The sequence below is a fragment of the Falco cherrug genome, chromosome 5, assembly GCF_023634085.1.
Source record: "Falco cherrug isolate bFalChe1 chromosome 5, bFalChe1.pri, whole genome shotgun sequence".
Taxonomy (NCBI): Eukaryota; Metazoa; Chordata; class Aves; order Falconiformes; family Falconidae; genus Falco; species Falco cherrug.
This window is the reverse complement of record NC_073701.1, coordinates 68,484,732-68,508,094: the sequence shown is the minus strand read 5'-3', so window position 1 is coordinate 68,508,094 and position 23,363 is coordinate 68,484,732. Positions and strand designations below refer to the sequence as shown.

General features: G+C 38.8%; 1 protein-coding gene across 4 annotated transcripts in view; it reads right to left on the bottom strand.

Moving 5' to 3' along the window:
- CDC123 (cell division cycle 123) overlaps window positions 1–23,302 on the bottom strand; it is a 37,821-nt gene extending 14,519 nt beyond the window's left edge. For 2 of the 4 annotated variants that reach the window (XM_055710900.1, XM_055710901.1), the window contains exons 1-9: window positions 23,111–23,302; window positions 21,956–22,027; window positions 19,861–19,915; window positions 19,003–19,035; window positions 15,393–15,488; window positions 14,575–14,681; window positions 6,763–6,811; window positions 5,044–5,119; window positions 1,919–2,041 (exon numbers count right to left, since the gene is read on the bottom strand). In XM_055710900.1, coding sequence (XP_055566875.1) covers window positions 1,919–2,041; window positions 5,044–5,119; window positions 6,763–6,811; window positions 14,575–14,681; window positions 15,393–15,488; window positions 19,003–19,035; window positions 19,861–19,915; window positions 21,956–22,027; window positions 23,111–23,283 — 784 coding nt within the window. In that variant the 5' untranslated portion in view covers window positions 23,284–23,302. Of the gene's footprint in view, window positions 1,782–1,918; window positions 2,042–5,043; window positions 5,120–6,762; window positions 6,812–14,574; window positions 14,682–15,392; window positions 15,489–19,002; window positions 19,036–19,860; window positions 19,916–21,955; window positions 22,028–23,110 lie in introns of all 4 variants that reach the window. The other 2 variants (XM_014280026.3, XM_005439307.4) reach the window with 2 other exon arrangements.
- Window positions 23,303–23,363: the final 61 nt, after the last annotated feature.

The window sequence follows — 23,363 nt, the reverse complement described above, 5'->3', positions numbered from 1 at the left end:
AAGCAGAGCAAACAGCATGAAAATCCCCAACAAAACAAGAACTCAGAAAAAAAGCTGTAATACCTTTCCTTTTAAAAGCAAACAAACAAGCAAATCCAGATTTTTATTGTTAACAACACATATGCTACCAGACAGTGGATCAAAGGATATGATGGGGGATGAATGAAAGGTGGTGAAAAAACAAACCAAAAAAACCCCACAAAAAAAAACCCCAAAACCACCAGAAAACCTTTTCTGCATGGCATTTCTCTGCAAATGGACAAGTCACCTTCATTTAGTGCCAAAGAAGAAAAGGTTAACAAACCTTCATCCCAGAAGGTCACCCTGAAACCTCTTCCCAGAAGGTAACTCAGATGACATAAAACTATGTCCTTTACATAAGATGACACTTCAGACCTTTCAGTTCCCCAGACAGCAGTTTCACTGCCTAAATCTAGGCATCAGTTTCCAAAAATAATGCCCTGAATTCTTATCTATCAGTTGATTACATACCAGCTAAAATTATGTTGGAACACAGAGGAAAATTAAAAGACAGTAATCAGAATGTCAGATCTATATGACTGATCTTACTTCAAAACATTAGGGCTATGGACCTATTAAATTAGTATACTGACTTCCAGATGACTAGTCTTCTCCAAGCCGTGGTCCTTGAGAGCTTCTCTGGACTGAAATAAAGTAATCCTGCTACATCACATTATTAAGAATTTTAATATAACCGAGACTGGCACAGAAGGCATCTTTTTCAGAAAGTCAGACAGGACCCATCTATTTGGTTGCTCTGGTGGCTCAGCAAAATGATTAATCATGTTCAAAACTCAACTAAAGGTTGAGTTTTCAAAGCTTTGTAGAAGACAATACAACTGCCAGACAATTCTTATATTTATATATTTTACTAAACTGAGGTTTAGTCCCCGCCAGACCCAATTTAAATCTCTTCATCATATTTTTCACCACTACTGACCACCCATCACAAGGAACACGATTCAATTCTTACTAAACTATTTCCAATAAAATTTGCAAAGGACTCTGCATTTAAAGAACAAGACAATTCATTGGGGCTGCTTAGGTGTATCAAATACTGTGGCTTTTATTCTAGCCTTAGCAGCTAAACTGCTGTGCATCCATATTCTAGAAGAAAATATAACTTCTTGAAAAGAAACTTATAAATCCTTTTTTCAAGAATTACATCAATAATTTAGCAGAAAATATCTGACAACATCTTTATAAACAAGTATACTTACTCCTGAATATCTTTTGTTAAGCATTTCCTACCTCACTTCTCAGGTTTAGAATTTTTCTTAATTAAAAACAAGTATAAGGGTAAAAAGCTTAAAAAAAGAAAAAAAAGAAGCAGCAGCCATTAGGCCTTCTGAAGGGATCTTTCACTCATTTATTGTGTTTTCCTGAAAAGCTCCAGCTTATTCCTTCAGGGTTTTTTTGTTGCCAATTTTATAGTCATTCAAAAACTACACTGCTCTGCATGCTCTAGCCACAAGAGCTGTAAGACTTCCTCAAGTTCAAAAGAACCAAGCCCTGTGAAAGGAATAGCTGTGAAGACAGAGATGCATAACGTCACACTTAAAATATTGGGGATGCCATTATTTATTGAGAAGTACCCATTTTAACAGTGATGTCCAGCAGTAAATTGGGATTTAGCACATTGCAACTCGGTGCACTGTAGAGAAAACGAGCCTGGCTTAGCAACAGCAAGGGGGCAGGAGGCCAGGTCTCATTTCCATGGAGTTTGCCCTTGCAAGCCCTTTCCATACCCTGCAAAAGAACTTCAGAGAGGTAGACTCTTCATTTCTGTTTTTATGTCTTTGCAACTATGCATGCAATAAATATTTTAAAACATTCATAAACATCCTCTTTCCCTCCCCCATCCTCCCCTTGCTAACTGAAGCTTTAAGATACTTACAGTCTTCATCCAAGAATTTGTACTGTATGTGTTTCTTGAAAAACTCCTGTATTGATCTACAGATGTCCTCATGTTGCTTGGAGATATGATCATAGTATTGAGTGTAGTCCCTCTGTGATATACCTGTCAATAATTTCAGCTGATTATAAAGAGCTTTGGGCATGCAAAAAACCCAACCAGGCAAAATGCAGTTATCAGACATGCACGTCATAAATTATATTTCAGAAGATGGGGTTCCCCCAAGTTTCAACCATTACTAGTGACTTACTATTTGGCTTTATTCCCTTATATTTAAAGAACTTACATTAGGAATCTTTTCCTTGAACAGTTCCGCCCTGCATTTTGTGAACCTCATTTTATATGTACACACTTTGACTATTTTTAAGTGAATTTCAGTAGGAGCCTCTGCCTGTATTTAAGTTTCCAATTCCTGTCTTTTCCTGTCACACTTATTCCCTCTGGTTACTCTGGTCAGAAACCTTTTCTGTTCTGCACATCAGATCCAGGGACCAGAATTTGGAACCATGAAATGAAAGGGACAGACACTAAGCTTGCACATCAGCAAAAATGATAGATCCTAGTGTACCATAAAGATTCTTATTTAACCACTTTTTTTTTAAGCATGGAAAAACACATATCTGTTTGATAAGACACTACAGGTAAAACCTTAAATCCTAAAATCAATGAGATGGCATGCAGTCTAGTACCATATTTCTCCCATTTGCCCCTCTGAAGGCTTTCTTGCCTATCTGACATTAGATAAACCATCCCAGCTACATCACAAGCTCTTCATTTCAGACATTTGTCTACAAGACAACAGTTTAAAGTTGACATCAACAGGATTACATTCTTGCATGCATCTGAAGTGACAGAAGTTCTCATACAGGATGTGTCAACATAAGCCACTGCAAAACCCTCCTGGACAAACGTCAAGCCACGACATGCTCCATCACTGCAGAATGAGTAACTCATGCTACTCAGGTAAAGAAAAAGCCAGAACCCCCAAAAAGATGTATCAATGATGGCAGTTTGCTTTTTTAACCATATACAAAACTCAGAGATTAAAGTTTTACTGTAAGACAATGCTGACTTCCTCCAAAGATGTGCTCTTCAATAAAGTTCATATAAGTTCATATAAAGTTTATGATGTCAGTGGAACTGTGAATTATTAATACCACTGCAAAGCTTAAATCAGATCTAAGAACAAAAATCAAGAGACAGTGGCATCTCAGGGGATGCAGACGTGTAACTGGAAAATTCACTTCACTGTGCAAGTATCACTCTTTAGTTTGACTGACAGGCTTATTAATTTTAAGAGCATGGGAACATATTGTGAAAAATCTTGCAACAGTCTCCAGAAACAGAGCCTTGAGTGCTAGCTAAAAAAAACTCATAGTGGTAGATCTACTAGGTTTAAAACCTAGTAATGAAATGTACAGTGTTTAATTAGCCAGCATACAAATGCTTTGAGGTATTTGAAAGTAAGTATCACTATATATATTCTATAATAGATCTACATTCAAACGTTTTAGAGGTTATTGTGGTGATGCATATATCGGGCAGTTGTGGTATTCCAGCAGCACATAACAGGACAGGATTCAGCTCTTCCCCCTTCAAAAAGCTATTTTGGTAGCTGTTAAGCAATACCAACTTAATGGAGAATCTCTGCTACCAGCAAGATAAACTCTGCTACAGAGAACTCCAATAAACCCTGCAATTCACATGAACGGAGAGAGAACGGCAAGATGAGCGTAGAAGCACCAGAAGGAACAGCCAAATAAAAGGGCTATGCAAATGGTATGTGTTGACAGCACCTAGATTAGCACATCCCAAAATGTCTATGTGCAGCTCCATAGGACATCCAGATCAGGAAATAAAGAACAGGGTACATTCCTAATGATTCACAGAGGTGGGACAGGATGGAGCAACAGATTGCTGACAGCTCCTAACAGGTACAAAAAGGCACATGCAAGCCAAGCACATAGTCGTCATGCTGAGAAGTCAGGAGAAACTGAGGACTAGCTAGCTAATGTCCCTTCCCTTCCATATCACCACAAGGAATTGTGGACAGACCATTTGTATATATGCATCTTGGTGCTTGTGAATACATAGATGTGAGACAGACAAAATGAGCAAACTCTGGTTTATTTTTTTTTTAAAAATCATCTTATTTCCTATAAAGTCTGGATTAGAGCTCTGCTACGTCACTGCTATAACATTTCCTTGTTAGAAGAGTTTAGGTGGAATTATTCAATCTTGTTATGGACAAATGTGCACCAGTCCTGTTCTACTTACACCTCTGTTTATCTTTAAAAATTCCATGGTAAACCAGACCAAAATTGAATTCAAACTCCAGAATAGTATTTAGCCTGAAATTAAGCACCTCAATTCAAACACTTGTATGTGCACTAGATGTCTAAGCTCCTGTTATAGTCAGCAGAGAATAGTCAGTATGACCAGAGGAGTGTAATTCAGCTAAATTTGCCCTAGAGCTGCCTAAAATACATGCTCTAGCACAATCTGCCCGTTCTCCAGCTGTCACAGGTCTCCTGATGCACCCACTAGCTCTTTGCATACTGTGGATGCCCTAGATGTTCAGTGCCACCTGAAACATTTTACACTTAGGATTCTGAACCAGAGTAACAAATCAATAGGTTTTCTGACTAAGCTACACTGAATATAATATGAACTCAGACACCTCATACATCCATGGACATGTTACGACATCCCACTTTCTGCATATGATATCCACATGTGGTCACATTTTATCAACATAATACCCAACTACCTCTGTATTGATTCTGCAAGTTGGAGATGATGCAATTCGCTCCTGAATATAAAAAAATCACTCAAAAAACAGCCTTTGGGTGAATTCTAATTGCTAATTCAGAAACTTAAAGAGTATATCCACTGTAATACTTGAGCATGCTATCATGCTTTCAAATACAGTGGAAAGAGAAGTGTGGCATACAGCATTCTAAATAACAGAAGGAAGAAGAAAACATTAATTCCAGAAATGAGGTAAGGTAAGAAAGAACTGTCTTCAGATTTAGCTCTGATTCAAGGAATCACGAGAAAATCCTCAGAACGTCACCTAATAATTTTATCTTTAAGAAAACCCTTACCTATAAGCTTGTTTTCCTTGACAAAGCATCTGAATTCTGCACCAGGGATTAGTTCACACCATTTGCGAAGAACAAGCTACAGAGGAAAAAGAAGCGACAAAGTATTGTTTCAGAAAGGTAACAGGTTAACTTTTTCTCAATAGGTATACCTTCTAGATCTACAGTTCTGCTGTAATGATAAGATGACCTCTGAAGTTATTCCTGATGTAAGAAAAAACAATCTTAACCTGCAGTTCATATAATTGGCAAATGCTTCAAAGCAACTAGACTTAATGTTAGCTTCACAGAATCACACAATATTTTTGGTTGGAAGGCACCTTTAAAGACCACCTAGTCCAAACCAGTTTAAAGCAGAAAGGTTCAGAATGGACATAAGAAGAAACTTCTTCACCATGAAGACCGTCAAGCGTTGGAACAGCTCCCTCCCAGAGGCTGTGCAGCTTCCATCCACTGAGATTTTCAGACCAGATTTGATATAACACCAAAGTGACCCAATTTGATCTCATCGCTTACCCACCTTTGAGCATGAGAATGGACTAGAGACCTCCTGAGGCCCCCTCCCACCTTTATCTTATGCTCTTCCACTTTGTACGGCATTTATAACTGCAAAATTATTAATGAAATAACTTCAAAGTTACATTAATGATAAAGCATGAACACCAAAAACCCTGCTGTACATTACAAATCTCTCATGGAATTGGCAGAAAGTTGCTTCCTAGTCAAAAGAGCTGATGAGCAGAATTAAATTTAACCAAATCAACCTCTATTCTGGTATACACCCAAGCAGAATGCTGTGACGCCTTTGAAGGCGCAAACCAGTTAAAATAAGGACATGGGATGGAAATAGTAACCAAACTATAACAGTCAATAGGACAGATTGCCTGGTAATTGAAGCATATCTCTGGCACTTTTTCAAGTTTCTGCATTCCTAGGCTGAAGCATTCAAATGGATCCACACTATTTTAAAGGCCTCAGTTGCTGCTACTGGATACTGGAAACTCCCAACACCTATCAACTGAAGTCGAAAAATCTCAGTAATCAAAGATGACATTCCTAACTACCGTGTAAACTTGAAACTCTTTGTTCTAACTTTTAGATGTCTGTCACCTTTAAAGCACACTAGATAGTACATTAAAAACAACAGGGTTCATTCACTTTTCCAAAGCCCTTCAAGCCCACAGAATGATGACAAATGCTATATTTACATAAAAACTATTATTAGAGAAATGACCACATGCTATCACAAAAGCAATAGCACCACATGAATAGTTTGAAACATTGCTAATATCTACATCACTAGTTTAACATTTTAGTCTGTTAACGAGCATATTAAACAAGATATGATAGACCACTTCAGGATGTCCCCAGCCACTACAGCTAGCTTCTCTCTCTTAGTAACCTCAGTTGTGATATTCACAAGCAGCATGCTGTCAAGAAGATATGACTTTCAGCTGTTGAACTTGTCCTTCTTGGCCAAATCTGACAGACATGAGAGGAAATCACAAGGAAGCTTCAAAAGTCTGATCTTTACCTCATCTGATCTGTAATTAAATGAACTTGAACTCCTTATGACCTGTAATGCTTAACCAGACGTCCCCACGCTGCCCAAGGAACACAATTAAACAGAACAAATTTTATGGGCACATACCCAAGCACAAATGGCAATCTGCCTGTAAGCAATCCATTTAAATTGCCTAGAAATCATGCAAAGTGTCCTACCTCATAGTCCAAAGAAGGATCAGGGGAATCATCAGTACAGTGAATAAATCTGGAAAAGTAAGGTACAAACATCAAAACCCGCTTTTACATGTAAGATTTTAGCTACAGTGAGAAAAATAACCCCAAACCGTGAATCACAAAAACCTATTAAATTATCTCCAAGACATACAAACCAAGTAAATTTGATAAATCAATAAAAAAAACTCCTTTTGACAATGACTGGGGGGGGGAGAAATTTTTTTTCTGTAACTTGGAAGCACTTCAGTTTGGACAGGGATGTAGCTAAAACATGACTGTTTATCTGTTTATTCATTATTGAGTTTTTTTCTGTTTGAATCAAAAATTATGTTCCTTTCCTCTTTAGTGTTATGTTGGCATAACTGGTTTCTCAAAGAAGAAACTTGAGCAATCTAATCTAGTTCCATTGCATCACGTTTTCACTGGTACTGTTAATGTTTAACTTCCTAAACCACACAACAGAGACGTATCATCGTGCCTTACAGCAGTTCATTTCCATGAATAAGGGATGCAAAACAGCACCACTCAGCACTTCTGATTCCACAGCACAGTATCCTTCTAAATTAAGAGCCTTAAAAAATACTACTACAAATTTCTTGAGAGTGGGAATAAATACAACTATTTCTATAACTGCAAGCAGATGTCAAGGTTTTGTCCCTTGTGAGTAGCTGACTCGGTGTCACCTTTCAGGAACTATCAAGAATGGAGTCAGTTAGACCCAAGCCAACTTTTATCAGTTTACAGCAAACCTCGCCATAAATCCTGTAACTTTCATAGGGAACTAGCAAAAGAACATGCATTTTCCTTCCAAGTGTACTCCCTAACCTTATTGGCAACAAACTACTTTGATGAACAGAACCATGTAAAGGGCCACTGCTGAGCAACAGTCTTAAATGGAAACATTTATACAGTCTCCCTTTGGCACTGAACTCTGTTAAGCAATCCAAAAGTCTATAACATCTTTAACGTAAGCATTGCATTTGTAAGACATGGCTGCCCACCCTTCAGTTTGAAGAGCTATCATAAGAGTTCATTCAGTATACTGCCAGCAGAAATACGTTTCACACATTTTAGACTTTAATGTCCACTACATGCAGAAAAGAAGGGCAGTAGCAGGCATGCTTTCCAAAAGTACTGTAATCAAACAGATCATATATATCTGTAAGCCCATGTAAACAGATAACATCCTTCAACTACAATTTATATTCCCCACAATTTAAGATCTGTCAAGGCAACAGAAACAAATTCATGAGAGCTCGCAGTTTAGCTAGACTCAAAATTCCTCCCTCACTAGCATACATGCCTACCATGCTCAAGAAAATATCCCCCACACACAAAACCAATCATAAACTATTTATATAAAGGTAGCTGAAGTCCAGCACACAGAGTTTTACAGTCCCTGCACGCTAGGACCCGTGTTACATCTCACAGAGTTCCGTATCTGAGGTCGGGGTACCTGCTTCATTCCAGTAACATGCAGTCTTTTCCAGCAGTCAAAAAACAGTCACAAACAACCAAAATTATCCCCTGCTCAACCTTCAAATATTTTGGGCAAGAGCTATGTGGGGAAAGATACTTCCTCTTTCCTTATAAGTCAGAAAATTAAATCCTTGGGTGCCATCCCAAGCCACACAGAGCGCTCAGGTATTGCTGTCAAATCAAGCAAACAGGCAAAATTATGAATATTGATAAAAATACTGCAGGATGCAGTAATGTTATTTTTCTTAAGTCTTAATGACACAGGACTGAGTACAAATGAGGGGGAAAATGGGAGAACACAGCAAAAGAAAATAAACTCAGGTTTTTGTAGTTTCAGTTTTCTTCTAAATAGTACAATGAGACTTTTTTCGACAATAGGACATTACTACCACCCCTTTCTGGAGGGTAAATATTGGGCAACTTGAGGCAGTTGCAATTTTATATTTTTTACCAACTTATTGTAGCATTCATTGTTTAGACCCAGCTGAATTCATCTATTACACATGGCCAGAGGCAGAAGGCTACACAGGGTTTCTTCAACCTGCATACTATTCAGGTTTGGAGATACCTGAAAGAACAATCAGAAAGACTTCAGGAATCTAAAACTGAGATATTTCTGGGCTCACTTTTCTGAAACCTTTGAAAATTGTCATTTTGTACTAAGGGTGACAGAATTAAACTCTGTTGCTTATAGGCCTTGTGCTGTGGTCAAGTTGCTTATAGGCCTTGTGCTGTGGTCAACAGCTTGCTTACATATTTATACTTAGATGTCAAGAACATAAGGATCAAGGTCTTCTTCTGTGTAGCAGCTGTTAATCTCCAAATGCATACACTTGACAACAGGACATACTACATGAAGCCACTATGTGGTTCTGTTTTCAACACAGAGAACAGCAATTTAAGAAGGTTTGTAAGACCTCCAGTAGTTACCCGGCTAAGAGAGCCATGAACTCATTTGCACATCACAGATTATTCTGTGGATAATAAACTATAATAAATATAATGAAAACCGTAGAAGTTGTTCTGTACGACAGTTCCCATGCTATTACCTCATAGCTTATTTTAAAACCTTAATAAATAAATAAAAAATGAAGGAGAACCTTCTAACAACCTTTGAACTGCATTTTTATTTCTTGAATACTGAACCTTGCTGGAACTTTAAGGACTAAAAGAAATAAGAAACTCAAACACTATTCAAAAGAGGATTGCTAGGAATTAGTAATAAATTGCAAATTGCTAGGAAAAAGGGTATGCAAGTAAAACCTCAAGGAAAAAAAAAAGTAATCATCAAAGGCCTCATTTTCCACATCCTCTCATGTAGGACTGCCTAGCTGGGAAGAGGTTATACTGAAGTCTAAACCCTAAACCAACAGCTACGAGTGCCAAGTCACAGCTTTATGAGCCAACGCTGCCTCCTATGTTCTATCAGGAGAACACAGGCTGTTATTCCTCCATATCTCAGAAAAACTATAATGTCTTTATAATTTTTAATTCAATATTTAGAAGCATTAAGTCTGGTACCAAAAATGTAGCCAGAATGCTAGCTTAAAACCAAAAAGGACTGAAACATCTGCTAGGTTTTAAAGTTAAACAATGTGCTTAGGAGCCTCACCGATTGAATACTCATTCAAAAGCAGGCTCTCTCAACTGTTCTCAGAAACAGGTGCCTAAAATTTTAACCTAGCCCTCTTATAAACAACTGAATAAAGTTTAAAAAATTGCATCACCCCTCATGTTTCTTTTTGTCTCGCACATTAATACATTTGGAAACCTTTCCCTGGCCCAGTGGGAGTTGTTTCACCTGCTCCATTAACCTAGTAGGTATTTCTTACCGACTAAATGTGGCATAGATGGTTCCTTTGCTTTGTTTCCTGGGCTTAGGCAGGGTTGAGTGGCTACTTTTAGACTCTTTACTTCACCTGTCTTAACCAGCTTCTCAAAGTTTTCAGGAATGAACTTCTGGAAGGAACAGGTCTGTAGCACCAGCTGGTCCAACAAAATACTGAGAGTCAATTTACAACTCTTAAATGCACTTCAGAAACAGCCTTCTTGGATGTGACTCATACTGCCCCTCTATAATAAGTCAAAGGGCAATCCCCGCAAAAGACGTGCTCTGCATTAGGTTGCTTTTCAACAAGGTGGAACTTACAGGAGTTCTTATTTCACCTCTATGGTTGTGATTAGTAAACAACTGGAAAAATAGTAACACTTCTAGCATTCAACATCCCAATGGTAGCATCTGCAGATCTAAAACTTCCAGTATTGCTCTACGGAACAGGAGCAGTCTCTGAAGTCTGACAAAACTTCCAAGGTTTATTAATGAGCATGACATAACCACAAGCTTATCTTATAACTGAAAGGGCATTATCATATAATTAGAACTACTGCTAATATTTATACCAGTCTCGGTGTGGGCAGTCATGTCTTAATAAAATGTAGCCCACACATTCTTAACAATAAGGAAGAAAACTGTTCTAAACCAATGCACTCAACACGGCTTTGACAAGATTTTTGATCAAATGAGGACTTTTAATCACTTAACAGAAATCCCAATTAGAAAGGGATTTTGTTTTTTTATCACATACTCACAACGCTAAGTTTTTGAAAGCCTACATTAAAACCCAAAAAGTTAATGGTCATACCATCCACAAGTTTTTTTGTGAACTCATCTAAGTAAAATGCAATGCTTACTTTGAAGCAGAAACATTGACTACATTAACAACTGCATTGGTCTCAAGTTTTTGTTAATTTGTATAAAATTAACAAGGAGGAAAGTTAACTCATTATTCTGAACTTTTCAACCAAACAGTGTCAATGTAATGAGAGAATTCAAACATTTAAAAGAGTCAAAATTTATCTAATCACGCTCAGCCTATTTGCATTAAGACCATATTTTTAAATGGTTTGTATTGAAGTATTGCCTAGCTGAAGTTTTCTTGGAACTTGAGACAGCTGAGAATTACAGCAAGGGCAGTTGCCTGACCTGAATAATGTACATAGATCGATACCAGATATAAGCAGATAAGAAATGGGAGAGGAAGGAAGAGGCAAAGAAAGTGGTTTGCCTTAAGTCCCACTTCACTGGCAAAGCTGGATTACGAAACAGATCTTCAAATTGCCATTGCAAAGTCTTTTCCATATTGTGACCCATGAAGCGGATTTTTTGAACAGAAAATAAAACAAATAAGAAGAGTACACAACATTTCAGGTGTTACTTATGCAGGGCAAGAAAATTTTGGCCCGTACTGGGTGTTAATGAAAGAAGTAGAAATCTAGTGCATTTATCCTCCCTCTGAGTAGCCCTTCCAAGGGATTTGGATGTATGTATTATGTATCCAGTTTTCATCTGTTCAGCACTTCAGGTTCTTATGCCAGCTACATTTTTAATTTCTGCTTGCTAAGGACTAGGCAACTGGCAGCTAATCAATAGTATAATTAAGGAAGACTAGTGTTCTGATTCAGCAAATAATCATTTCACCGTTTGCATGGGGACGTTTTGTACGAATAACTTAGAAATAATTTAGAAATACCATGCACAAACTGGACAACAATATGTGCTTTAATCAAGTACAACATATTCATAAAATACAAGATACATACAGACCAGAGCGGTTTTACGCACTACACACATTTCCCTAGTCATAAGTACAACTTCCACTCAAATTCACAGAAACCAGAAGGTTGCATTGCCTGCATTAACTCTACCTTACCAAAACAACCAAGCCTGTTGGTTTGGTTGTCTGACAAAAAAAACACAAAAAAAACATAATCCAAACTTATACCAACATTAGATTAGACTTTACAGGAAGGGAAATAAATACAATACTTCTCAAACTAAATTTAATCTTTAGATTAGGTGATGATCCCACAATCATGTCACAAAGTTTGCTTATTTGCCACCCACTAGCTAAGCTATGCTATCAGCTGGTGTGAGGCCTTACCACGCTGGAAAAAGTATCTAAATGGATCAGACTACGGCAATCTGAGGTGTTGCCTTCTAGCTAGTGGTTATTCTCCCGGAGCAGGATCAGTAGAAGAGAACATGCCGGCTACAGGCTGTTCAGCCACTACCGTTCTCAGTCTGGTGTGAACTTCAGGTGAAATTACTGATCGTTCAGGTTAACACCCACGCTGTGAAATCTCACAATGTAGGAGCTAGAATGTAATCATTGCCTCTACCACTAAGTCAGTGCTGTCTGCAAGGAGCAAGGTGAATAGCTGATGCCACCAACCTTATCTGATAAAGAGATAAAACCTGACAGAAAATGCACTGATTTCAGTCTCAGTGAAGGTGGTCAAACCTACTCATTCTACTACACAAACGGCATAAATTAAGAGCCCAAACACAGACACAGATTTGCCACATCTTCTACATCAACTGGTGCTTACTAAACCCTTGACTGTGTCCCAAACTCATTAGAGTGTGGTAACCAGACAGGAACTCTCCAAGGAGCTGAGGGTGCTTTTTGCTGAACCTTTTTATACATGAGGATAGCAGAATACAAAACCCGTATTATTTGTATCAGCCCTTCACAAGTCACAGTTCTTTTCAGATCCACAAGACTCAGTCCTGAAAGCAGGTACAACAAAAGACTCAAATTTTAGTGCTCAACCCTCTGAGCAAACCATCCTCAAGACACCTGGCCAAATCACCTAGCCTCCCACTAGGGGAAACCATGAAAAAAAAGCACCAAAGTCTTCTGAGAATCACTATTGACTCACATCTGAAATGCAGACTATAGATTTCTCAACTCCCCCGTCTCTTTCATTCTCTGTGATCCCAGAATTCTCAATGCTCACAACTGCTTCCCTAGTCCAGCATACTTTTCAAACTCTCTTCTCACTCCAGCATCTTCACCCCTCCTTCTCAGTCTCTTCCCCTGCACCTCACAATGGTGTGGATTAGACATAATGTAAAACCTAGCATCAGAATTGGACCGATAGTGTTGCTAGCACTCCATAAATGCAGAGATAAGGATGAGGATGTTGCTACCTACCATTTTTTTAATGTACCAACAAACAGGGGGAAAAGAGTTATTAGAGTTGCCGGAATAAAAAAAGAAGGCAGTTGCACAGCATTAACACAACTGGTTTCACATTTTAGACAAGACAATCCTTATCATGTCATAAGCTAATTAACACAGGACTACTGTGCTTGGTAACCCTCTACAATGCATGTAGAACAAGGGCCCTGCATTCAACTGAGTTTCCTAAATATGCCAGCAATACAAATAAGCACTGAATAATTACTGGATAACAATATCCCTCATACCAAGCCATGGATTGCCCTTTTTCTTTGAAATATTGCTTTTCTAAAAAAGATAATTTTTATAATAGTAACAAGAACATTGAATTCCAACAATTTTATTTTCTTTCAGAAAAAAAGCTGTATTTTAGAAATAAGTGACATGAATCAGATGCAGGTACTATGGGAGGAAACTGTTCCTATACAATTAAGCATTCTCTTCATGTGAGCAGATAAAAGAAACCCCAAGCACATCATATTTATAATTTTATCTGAAATGATTAACCTTAGTCACAGTTCATGAAGTGTTTGTTCAAGACCTACAAGAACTTGGGTTAAGAAAGAGCTCTAGGAATACGTTAGCAGAAGTCTCAGGCATCTTCCAGGCAGCCACACAAACTTCAACAGCTTTAAATTTTGAAAGGGACATGGTAAACTCATGCTGTATTACTACAAGTGGCAACAATAAAGTAGGTAGCAACAAATGAATGCCAAAAGAGGCGAGAAGGCAAAGAAACCCAAAATTAAAACTTCTCTTGCTCTGGAAAGCAACTTGATAAAAATGGTCTTAGTCCATAGCGTGATTTCACATGTGCTACTTAAATATAATGTCCTCCTGTTCTGCTTTTCACTCATTTGCATATTAAAATCAAGAGAATATAAGAATAAAATGGAGGCTGCTCATCTCTTGTTGACTGAAGCCAAGTAAACAATTCTGATTTACTAGAAGAGACTCACTCATAGTAAGTAACAATGAAGACAACATGTCTTGCAATTCTCTGCACTAAATCGGACCTGGCAATTATTTTTGCACAGTGGAGGGAGACAAAGAAGAAGGGGGAAGGGGTGGGGGGAGCTTCAAAGAGCAACTAACTTATTACTGTACCTGAAACTTATACTGCTGTGCCTGAACAACTTCTAAACATGAAAATGTATTCTTCTATCAGCTATTTATTGTTGCGGTACCGTAAAGAGTAAGATCTTTCAAAAGAACTGAAAAGTTACCCTCAGAGGGTTGGTGGCTTTTTTGACTGGGTATCAATAAGATTGTCTGCTAGAAATCTACTTACGGCTGAGTGAGGTCACGAGTAATGAAGTCTGAACTCTTGAAGAGGAGAAAGATGTCACTGAGAGCTTTACATTTCAGAGAGCTGTTCATTGCTATCCAGTAAGCATCCTAAACAAAGATGGAGATTATCCAAAAACACAGCTTTACTAACAGGAAGGAATGTGAGCTGCAGATCCTTCTAAACATTACACAACATTTGAAATACCTGCAGAAAATATTTTTTTTATTTTGAGGAAAACTTCATTAGCTGTTACAAGAGACACAATAGTTACTGCTTTTTTTATAAATAATCTGTTGAAAGCAGAACAAATCAATTTTAAAAACTAAGTTTTCGGCTTACTGCTTCCAGGCACTGTCTTGGAATGCTTGTTTGAACACAAGTTTCCCTTGAGAACATGATACAGACACATTTGGGTGTACTACACTTAAGGTGTAGCTAGAGTACCTAAAAATAACCAGAGGGAAGCTCACTGCTCTTTAAAAAAAAAAAGTGGGGTTTTTAATCTTTATCCCAGGCAAAGTTTTCAACCAGTATCTTAAATGAGAAGATTGTGACCATCACACTGTTACCTGTGACAAGGATACACAGTTTTACGTAAGAAAGCCAGTGCTGTCTTGCATCAGTCTCACCAAACGTGCACCATCTAGGTCTAACCCACTAGAACAAGTTGCTGTATCATACTTCACTGTATCTTGTTTACCACTTCGTCCTTCACCAGAACCACTAGTCTCTTCTACTTTTCAATGCATTAAGATAAAACAAACAAAAACATCCTTATGATAACACCTGTTACAAGTTTTGAAAATCAGCATTCTTACCCTTGGTGCGCTCCAGTTAAGTTTAGGAAAAACACTACCACCCAAGGAACTTATTGCTTCTTGAACTTTAGCTGTGAACTCAGGAAATTCTGGTGCCTGAACAAAGAACAACAGAAATATCAGTTTTAATACATTTAGTAGTGAAGTGTAGCCATCTTCTAAACACTATCTGAAATACATATTGCAGAAGGAATAAACTTGTCCAAATTCAGGAACCAAGAACCCCACAAAAATAGTGCATTTGTAGAAATAAGTAACTTAAAAATCAACTCTGACATTCTTTCAATCACAGAAAATTGAAAATGTGTTTCCAATTCTCACTTTCATTACTAGCAAGACTCCATGAACTTCAGGGGAAAAACCCAAAACTCCACAACGTTCATCATGAAAGCTTCAAGAGGTGGCAAATGTACAACTCAAATAGACCTTAAATACATACCTGTTGTTTTATAGCCAATGGTAGATTATTGTATACAAATAAGAGCCAAGAAGATTTAAAAACAAGCAAACTTTCAAAAATAGCTTATTTAGAATTAAGCATCTCTTTAAAAAATCTAAACTAGAAATATTGTAGCATCCTGTCAAAGTATTATAAGGTACAAAAGAAATCAGCTCTGTTTTGTAATAGTTCTCTAGTTGCATTTAGGAGCACAGTAAGAGAGCAAAAATAAACTAATCAATTCATAAGCAATATGAGGGACAGCTCTCATTTAAGCTTTAGTTTTATGAAACGTTGTTAGTAATACTTTCACTTATCTGCTCTTACATTAGGTTTTAAAGCAGCTCCTTAACAATACACTGCATCAAAAGAGGGGGAAATAGGTGAAAAGTAACAGAGGGGAAAAAGCCTCCTTAGGATGCTATAGACTCCACTTCGAATGTGGTACAATAGGAAAACTGCTGACTTTTAAAATAATATGAAAGGATTTCAGGCATACGTCAAAGACTTTTCATGTAATAGGATTTATAGCAAAAAGTATATAAGAACATTATTTCTGCCTGAGTACTTTTGAATTCAACTCAAAGCTAACTTCTATGCTAAAGTTAATCCGTCTCTAAAACAACAAGGCCCTCACGGCCACACAAGTGTCCAAAAAAAGTTCGTATGTTTTGCTGTCTCCTTTCTGCAGACTCCCAAATGCAAACACTTAAAAAAAACCCTCTCACATTGTAGCGTAGTGACCTAGACTGAACTTTGCACATTCTGAATTTTTCCTTAGTATGTTATCTAGTCTCCATGGGAAACTACACTTGAAAAACTGAAAAAGCACTTCTCTTATTTTTAGAGCTTCACTCAATTCTAGAAATTGTTCTCACAAGAAGTAAACCTCTTCATCCGCTGCATTCTGATCAAATCTCCTCTTGTTTTGACAGAAGTCAGGAGTCACACTATATATGTAATACCAGCACATACTAACCCTCCCTGGGGAAATGCCCATCATGTCATTTGATTAATACAAGTGAAGAAACATACACAAGAGCATAGCTCTAAGGCTGCATAAACAAGCTAGATTCTAACATTTCCTAAATTCTGAATGCCTGACTTTGCAACCATCAATACTGATGCACATTTTTTTAAACACAGAATTTTCTAAAATTCTATATTTAATTCTTCAGAATATAAAAGGGAAAAGGGAAGTAAGTTTACCTAATGACTCAGGCATGCCATCAAATCCAAATAATCACAAGCACAGCCCACTTTACTGCTCCCTGAGCCAAGAAACCAACAGAGAATTGTAACCTGGGATTTACTGTTAGTAAGCTATGAATGCCCAAGGCTGACAGTGAATGCAGAACAGCAGCCTCCAGTCTGTCTCACTATTCTTTACACATTATGTTCCCTTACTGTCTCCCTGTTCAGCTTCCACATCGCTATTTGATCCATTCTCATCTCTTGCAGTAACTCCAGATGCAGCTCCCCACCCTTCTGCATTCCACACAAGCAGTTTCTTCACTCTTCATTGCTGACAAAGTGCTAACAGGCAACACTGAAAAGCACAAAAGACTTTCCATTTACTCACTGACCTCAGAGCAGTCCCTAGTTTTCAGGTGGAGAAAGCATATTTGCCATAGATGAAGCCTTCAGAGCAATCATCCACCAAACTTACAAGATGGTAAAGAGCACATTGTGAAATTCTACTTTTAGAGTCTCTTTCTTTGTCCAAATGTAGTTGTATTTTTGTAGGAACTAGCTGCAGGCACAAACCATGTTCATTATTAACCATTTTCAAAGTTCCAGGTTTGGCAAAAGACAAAGCCCTACCAGTCTCCTAACAAGAGCCACCCTGGAGGCCAAAACACCCCTCTTCTTCCTCTACGTCTGCTTTTATTGCTGAGTATGATGTTATACAGTATGGAATATCCCTTAAAGACAATTTGGGTCAGCTGCCCTGGCTCTGTCCCCTCTCCTTCTCTTGCCTACCCCTTGCCCAGCCTCTGGGGAGGGGCTGGGGCAGACTGGGAAAAGAGAAAGCCTTGATGCTATGCAGCATTGTTCAGCAACAGCTGAAAGTTAACCCCATCGCAGCCAGCCCCAGTAAAATGTTAGCTGTTAAAGCTGCAATCCGTACACAGCACACAATGCTCACCTAGCTAAACTGAAATCCCTTGGCCTATACCTTTCTGATGGGTATCATACCTCTTGATTACATATTTCCTTGTTGTGTTGTATACTATAATGAAGCTTGATTCAAAATTCCAATACGATTTCTTTAGCAACATTAATGTGAGCTCTGCAAAAGGTAAGATGGATGCCAAAATCCTTGTTCAGAACAATTTACAATCTAAAGCATCTACTTCATCAACACTTAGATATTTGGACTGAAGCTATTAGCATGTGCAAATTTGGCATGTATTAGGTTTAAAATCTAGGCCATGAATTCTGTGCTAGCATACACACAGCTCAGAGCAGAACTGTTGTGCTGCTAATTGCACCTAATTCAATGTGAACAATTCAACGCTTAGGAAGCAGATATGACTGAAGTAATGGCAGACAACCGACACAAGTATGTTAACTCTCTGACAACAATAGGGCAATAGCAAGTTTCAAAAAAGATGTAAAAAAATTTATCAAGGAAGCCTGTTTCATATCCATCATGATCCCGATTCTAAGCCAGGCACAGTGCAAGAAACGCATAGGCAGGAAAAGGAAAAATTTAAAAAAAAAAAAAAAGGAGGAGAAAAAAAAAAGATGACAGAAAGAAATGTATTTGGGAGGAAACAATGGCACAGGTGTAAGAAAAGAGCTGTGAAAATTGAGCTGCAGGGGCTTCATTTCTTCTGCATCCAGTCTGATTAAGTAATTGGGAGATATTCAAAGCAGTGAAAATGAAAGACAGCTATATTTAGAGCCATACTTCAGTTCATTTCCTATAGTCTAACAAGTGTGTGATTGTTGGGGATGAAGAAAAGCATTTTATTTTTAGTTAAATAAAATTAAGCTAGCAAAACTTTTTTTAAAGTTGCAGGCATCTACACTGCCATCTGTCTAGAAAGGTCTGAAAAATGTTAAATACAGCAACAGGTATCTCTAACTGGCAAAAAGTTCATATCACAAGGTTGCAGAAAGGATACTGCTGACAAACTCACATTAGGTTTTACAGGATCTTACCTTAAGTGTTGTAGTATTCTCATCATCTGACCACTGTTCAAAGAAGAACAAATCAAAGGTTACTGTTTTCCTGAGACATCCTTTGTAATTTATGAGAACATCAGAATTCACATAGCTTCCTACAACACACAGACCAAATCGCTGCCTGGTGTTCCTCTGTAGCGTAACACCACCACCCTCCAATTACTACGTCTGTAAATCAAGACAGGAAAAATACTGTATATTCAGCAGAAGTACTATTCTAAAGTATAGGTATGAGACAACACCTATATATTTTAACTGTGATTTATAGCACAAACTTGGACATTTCAGAACTCAGCAAAGTCTTCCCTGTCTAAAGCTTGTCTCCAGCTCCAGCACTTCCATCCTTAGACCCATGATATATTAGTTTCATCTGTATTTCTCTTACACCACCTTTCTGTACCTTCTGTTACCTTATACTTAAGGCACTTTTAGCATTTTTCTTCTAGAGTGCCCTTCTGAGCAATTATGGCCTCAGAAACTTTCATTGTTTCTTGAAATAAGTCCTCCAAATGTACTCCTCCTCCTAATTTTTCAGGACATGAAACAGCATTAAGTTCGATTCCAACATCCTTCAACATTCCCTACTTACTACAACAAATGCAACTACTAAGAAAATAAAAAAATAAAAAAACCATCTGTAAAAGAGCACAGAAACATTTTAAACCTTGCCTAACATCACAGTACAAATAATTGATGTTTTAAAGTTCTTCGGTGCAACTACCATGTGATTATTACTTTCGTGAACTACTCTCCTCACCTATAAATTACGCAGAACAGGTTACACGTTCATATTTTTCTCAGGAGACTTGACATTAAGTTACATTTTATGCTGACCTGTATTTCCTCTGCATCATCGTTCCCCTCCTGTGAATGACTTGGCAGATCTTCTCTAAATCAAAAAATTAGCAGGAAAAAAAATTAAGCACTGGAGTTTGACTTGATCATACATATAAATTACATTTCCACAGCAGTTACCAGCTGTTGATCTCAAAATGTTTCTGGAAGAAGATCAGGCCTCAAAACCCCTGGCAAGAGAAAGATCAATGCAAGCCAGTACAGCAAACCAAAGAGCAAACACCCTGGCACTAACACTGGGCCCTACCCAAAACACTTTGCTTCTTTCAAATTAGCAGATCACTTTCTGCTCTGAAAACACCATAATCGAAGCTTTTCAACACCCTATTAATCATTCTTTTCCAACTTCACTGTACTGACAGAAGCACAAATTAAACAATTTTTTTCTTTTTTAAAAAAAAAGTTCAATTTTAATTATGCTTTGCCTCCATACTCCTTTCCCAAGTAAAAATTTTTAAATTTCAGATGTTGACCTGTTAATTTCTGGTTCTGTAAAGAAAACATCCTCGCGCTCCACACAGAAAAGAAGGTCCTATGGAAAGTGGATATGTAGTCATTAGCTTCTTCCTGAAAAGTTCCTTTTTCTACAGAGGTGAGATCTGCGGCTGTAAATACTAGCATATCTGGGCGAAAGCACTTAACTGCAAATATTCCCTTGAACTTGTAGGTAACTTTTCAAGTTCTTTAGCCAATCTGAGTGTGAAGATCTTGGAGAAGGCCAAGCCCTTGAAGACTTATTCACAGCAAGTCAGCGTAGCAAACAGGGTAAGTTCAAATGTATGTCCCTGCCAAAAGTCAACTCTTCAACAAGCTGTCTCTGTAGGCCCTCAACATACTATTGCAGGGGTGAAACTATCAATTTAGGTTTTGACATCTAGAGGTCAGACACCAGTTCACTTAGGATTAAAAGCGATCTTGGCCTTTACTGCACGATCACATTCACTTACCACTAAGAAAGTTCAACTTTGAGAATAACTGGTTTCTAAAAGGGATTTTGAATTGGAAACATTAAAACATGACTTAAGTCAATTATACAGCTGTCCATCATTCCACTGAAGACAGCAGAATTTGTATAACATAGCTGTAAAGTCAAACCCTCAGTTTAAGCTTTTCTGAAGGCTTATTAAAAAACAAATGGCTGCTGCTAAGTAACTTGCAATATTCTGCAATATGGTTTAAAAAAACAATTCTAATTTTCTGTATACCTTTTATTAAAAAAAAAAATATTTAAAATTTAAGAAGGCCTTTCATCTTTACAGGGTGTTTTACCAGCCTCAATTTTAGATAAATTGATTTCTGAGAAATCAGACGTAGCTCCCTTACACTCATAGCCTAATTGGTTGCTCTGGGAGAGGCAAACTACCAGTTAGGAAATGATGGAGTGCAGATTGATTTCCGAGTCTGGTCATTAACAAGATGTATGCATGCAATAATCATTTTAGAAGGAAGCCATATTGTGAGATTCTAAGCAGAAAACAAAGAGCAAGGCCTGGGTTCTTTCCAGCTGTTTCTCACATCTATCCACCTCATCCTTCTCCATCCAAAACTTGGCATAGGTATACATACAGGACATTCAGCTTTGTCCTATGCATGGCTTACATGTATGCAAATTATTATACAAATTCAATAACTACTAAGGTTTTATATATAGCTTATCCTATTGAGAATTAAGCTAGTAATGTCACTTTACCCTTGGATAAGGCAGGAGGCATGTGAACAGCATGGGACAGGTCAAGCCTCTGAACTGGTGCTAACCATATCAAAGCAACCAGCACCTGAGAGACTGGTAGACTCCACAAGGAAAGGCAGAGAAAAAATGAAAGAACTGTCTCCACTTGGCCTAGAATGAAACTATTACATGGATTTTAGGATCTGCATCAGGCTATAGCAAGTCAAGTTTTACTAACAGCAACAGTCAGCCCATTCACATGCTCATACAGTATGAGGTTTACTGCAGCCAGAATGGTCAAATTTTAAAAACTCGTTATGCAAAACACAATATGTGTACACAAAATAGTGCTGTAAATATAAAACAGTATTAATACTTCAAAGGTGGAAGGAAAACACTCTGTACCTTCCTGAAACCACAAGCGTTCCATCATCCAGCAAATATTCTTTCACATTCTCTGGTAGGGGAAGTATAACACTGGAAGAAACAAAGAGAATTTCTTTAATAACGTGTTATTATTACTTGTTAAAATAACAAGAAGAGTTGAATAATTTGTTTTTTAACAGAACATACCTCAACAACAGTATGTTTTACTCTCTAACACTATGAAAAAAAAAAAAAAAAATCTTTCTCCCCTCTCACCCCTTCCAAAAAAGCAATGCCCATTTTCCCTTCAGGGGGGCAGAGGAACATGAGGCAGACATTTTAGATGGAATTCACAAGCACCCCATTTCTTCAAAAGCTCTATGAAATTCAAAGAAAGAGTGTGTGTGGCCAGCGAGGAGACATGTTGCTCAAACTAAAGGTTTCCTTTCTCAGATCCAAGCCACAATTTGCTAATACCACCTGAATGTCCAAAGAATGCAGGACTATCACTAAACTTGCCCAAAATATGCATGTGCTAAACAGAAAAAAACATAAAAGATTAAATGCTTTGACTAAAAGCCTTATGTCACTGCTTTTCAATCCAACAGGGCAACTATCTGGAGCCTGACTTCCCTGAGTTATTGATAGTTCTTGTAACCATCTTGTGACCTGCAGCCACACCTTAGAAACAGCAGAATTTGCCACGGCTTCCAGAAAGACACACAAACACAAAGTCAGCCACTTGGTTTGGGTGCGTTCAGCCTCAGCTTCTTTGAGCAACCAAGTGGGAACAGCAGTGATGTGGGTATCAGCTGGTGTTCAGTGCAGGCTCCCACCGGGAGAGCAGGAAGCACAGAGGGAGTTTGCTGCTCAAACCGCCCCCTCAGGGTGCAGGGAAGAGAGCCCACCTCCCGGGCCTCCAGTTTATAGCTCCATCAAGCCCTTCCCACCTCCCTCCCAGCTCTGCCCCACAGAGGACCCTCTATCCCACCCAACCCTGCCCCAGCACAAGCCCATTTCCAACCCAGCCCAGCCCCACGCGCCTCCCCACCTTCACCCCCACACGCCCCCTACTCGCTTCTCGCAGCCCCTCACCCAGCCCCAGCCCTGGCCCAGGCCCGGGCCTACCTACACCCAGCCCAGCTGCACACCGCCAGAGCTCAGTCGCCCCCGACCCCACGCCGCCCCCCTCACCTGCGGATAGTGACAGCTCTGAAGCGCGGGTACCACACGGAGAACTGGCAGTGCGCCACCTGCTCCTTCTTCATCCTCACCCCCGGCCCGGCCCGCTGCGCCGCGCCGCTCCCGGAAGCTCGCGCTCCGCCCGGAACCTCCCCGTCGCTCCCGGCTGCCACCCGGGCCGCCATCAGCAGCGCACCCGGCGCGGTGCCACTCGGGTCCGCCTGAGCGGCGCACACGGCCGCCGCCTCCCCTCGGCCGCCGCAGC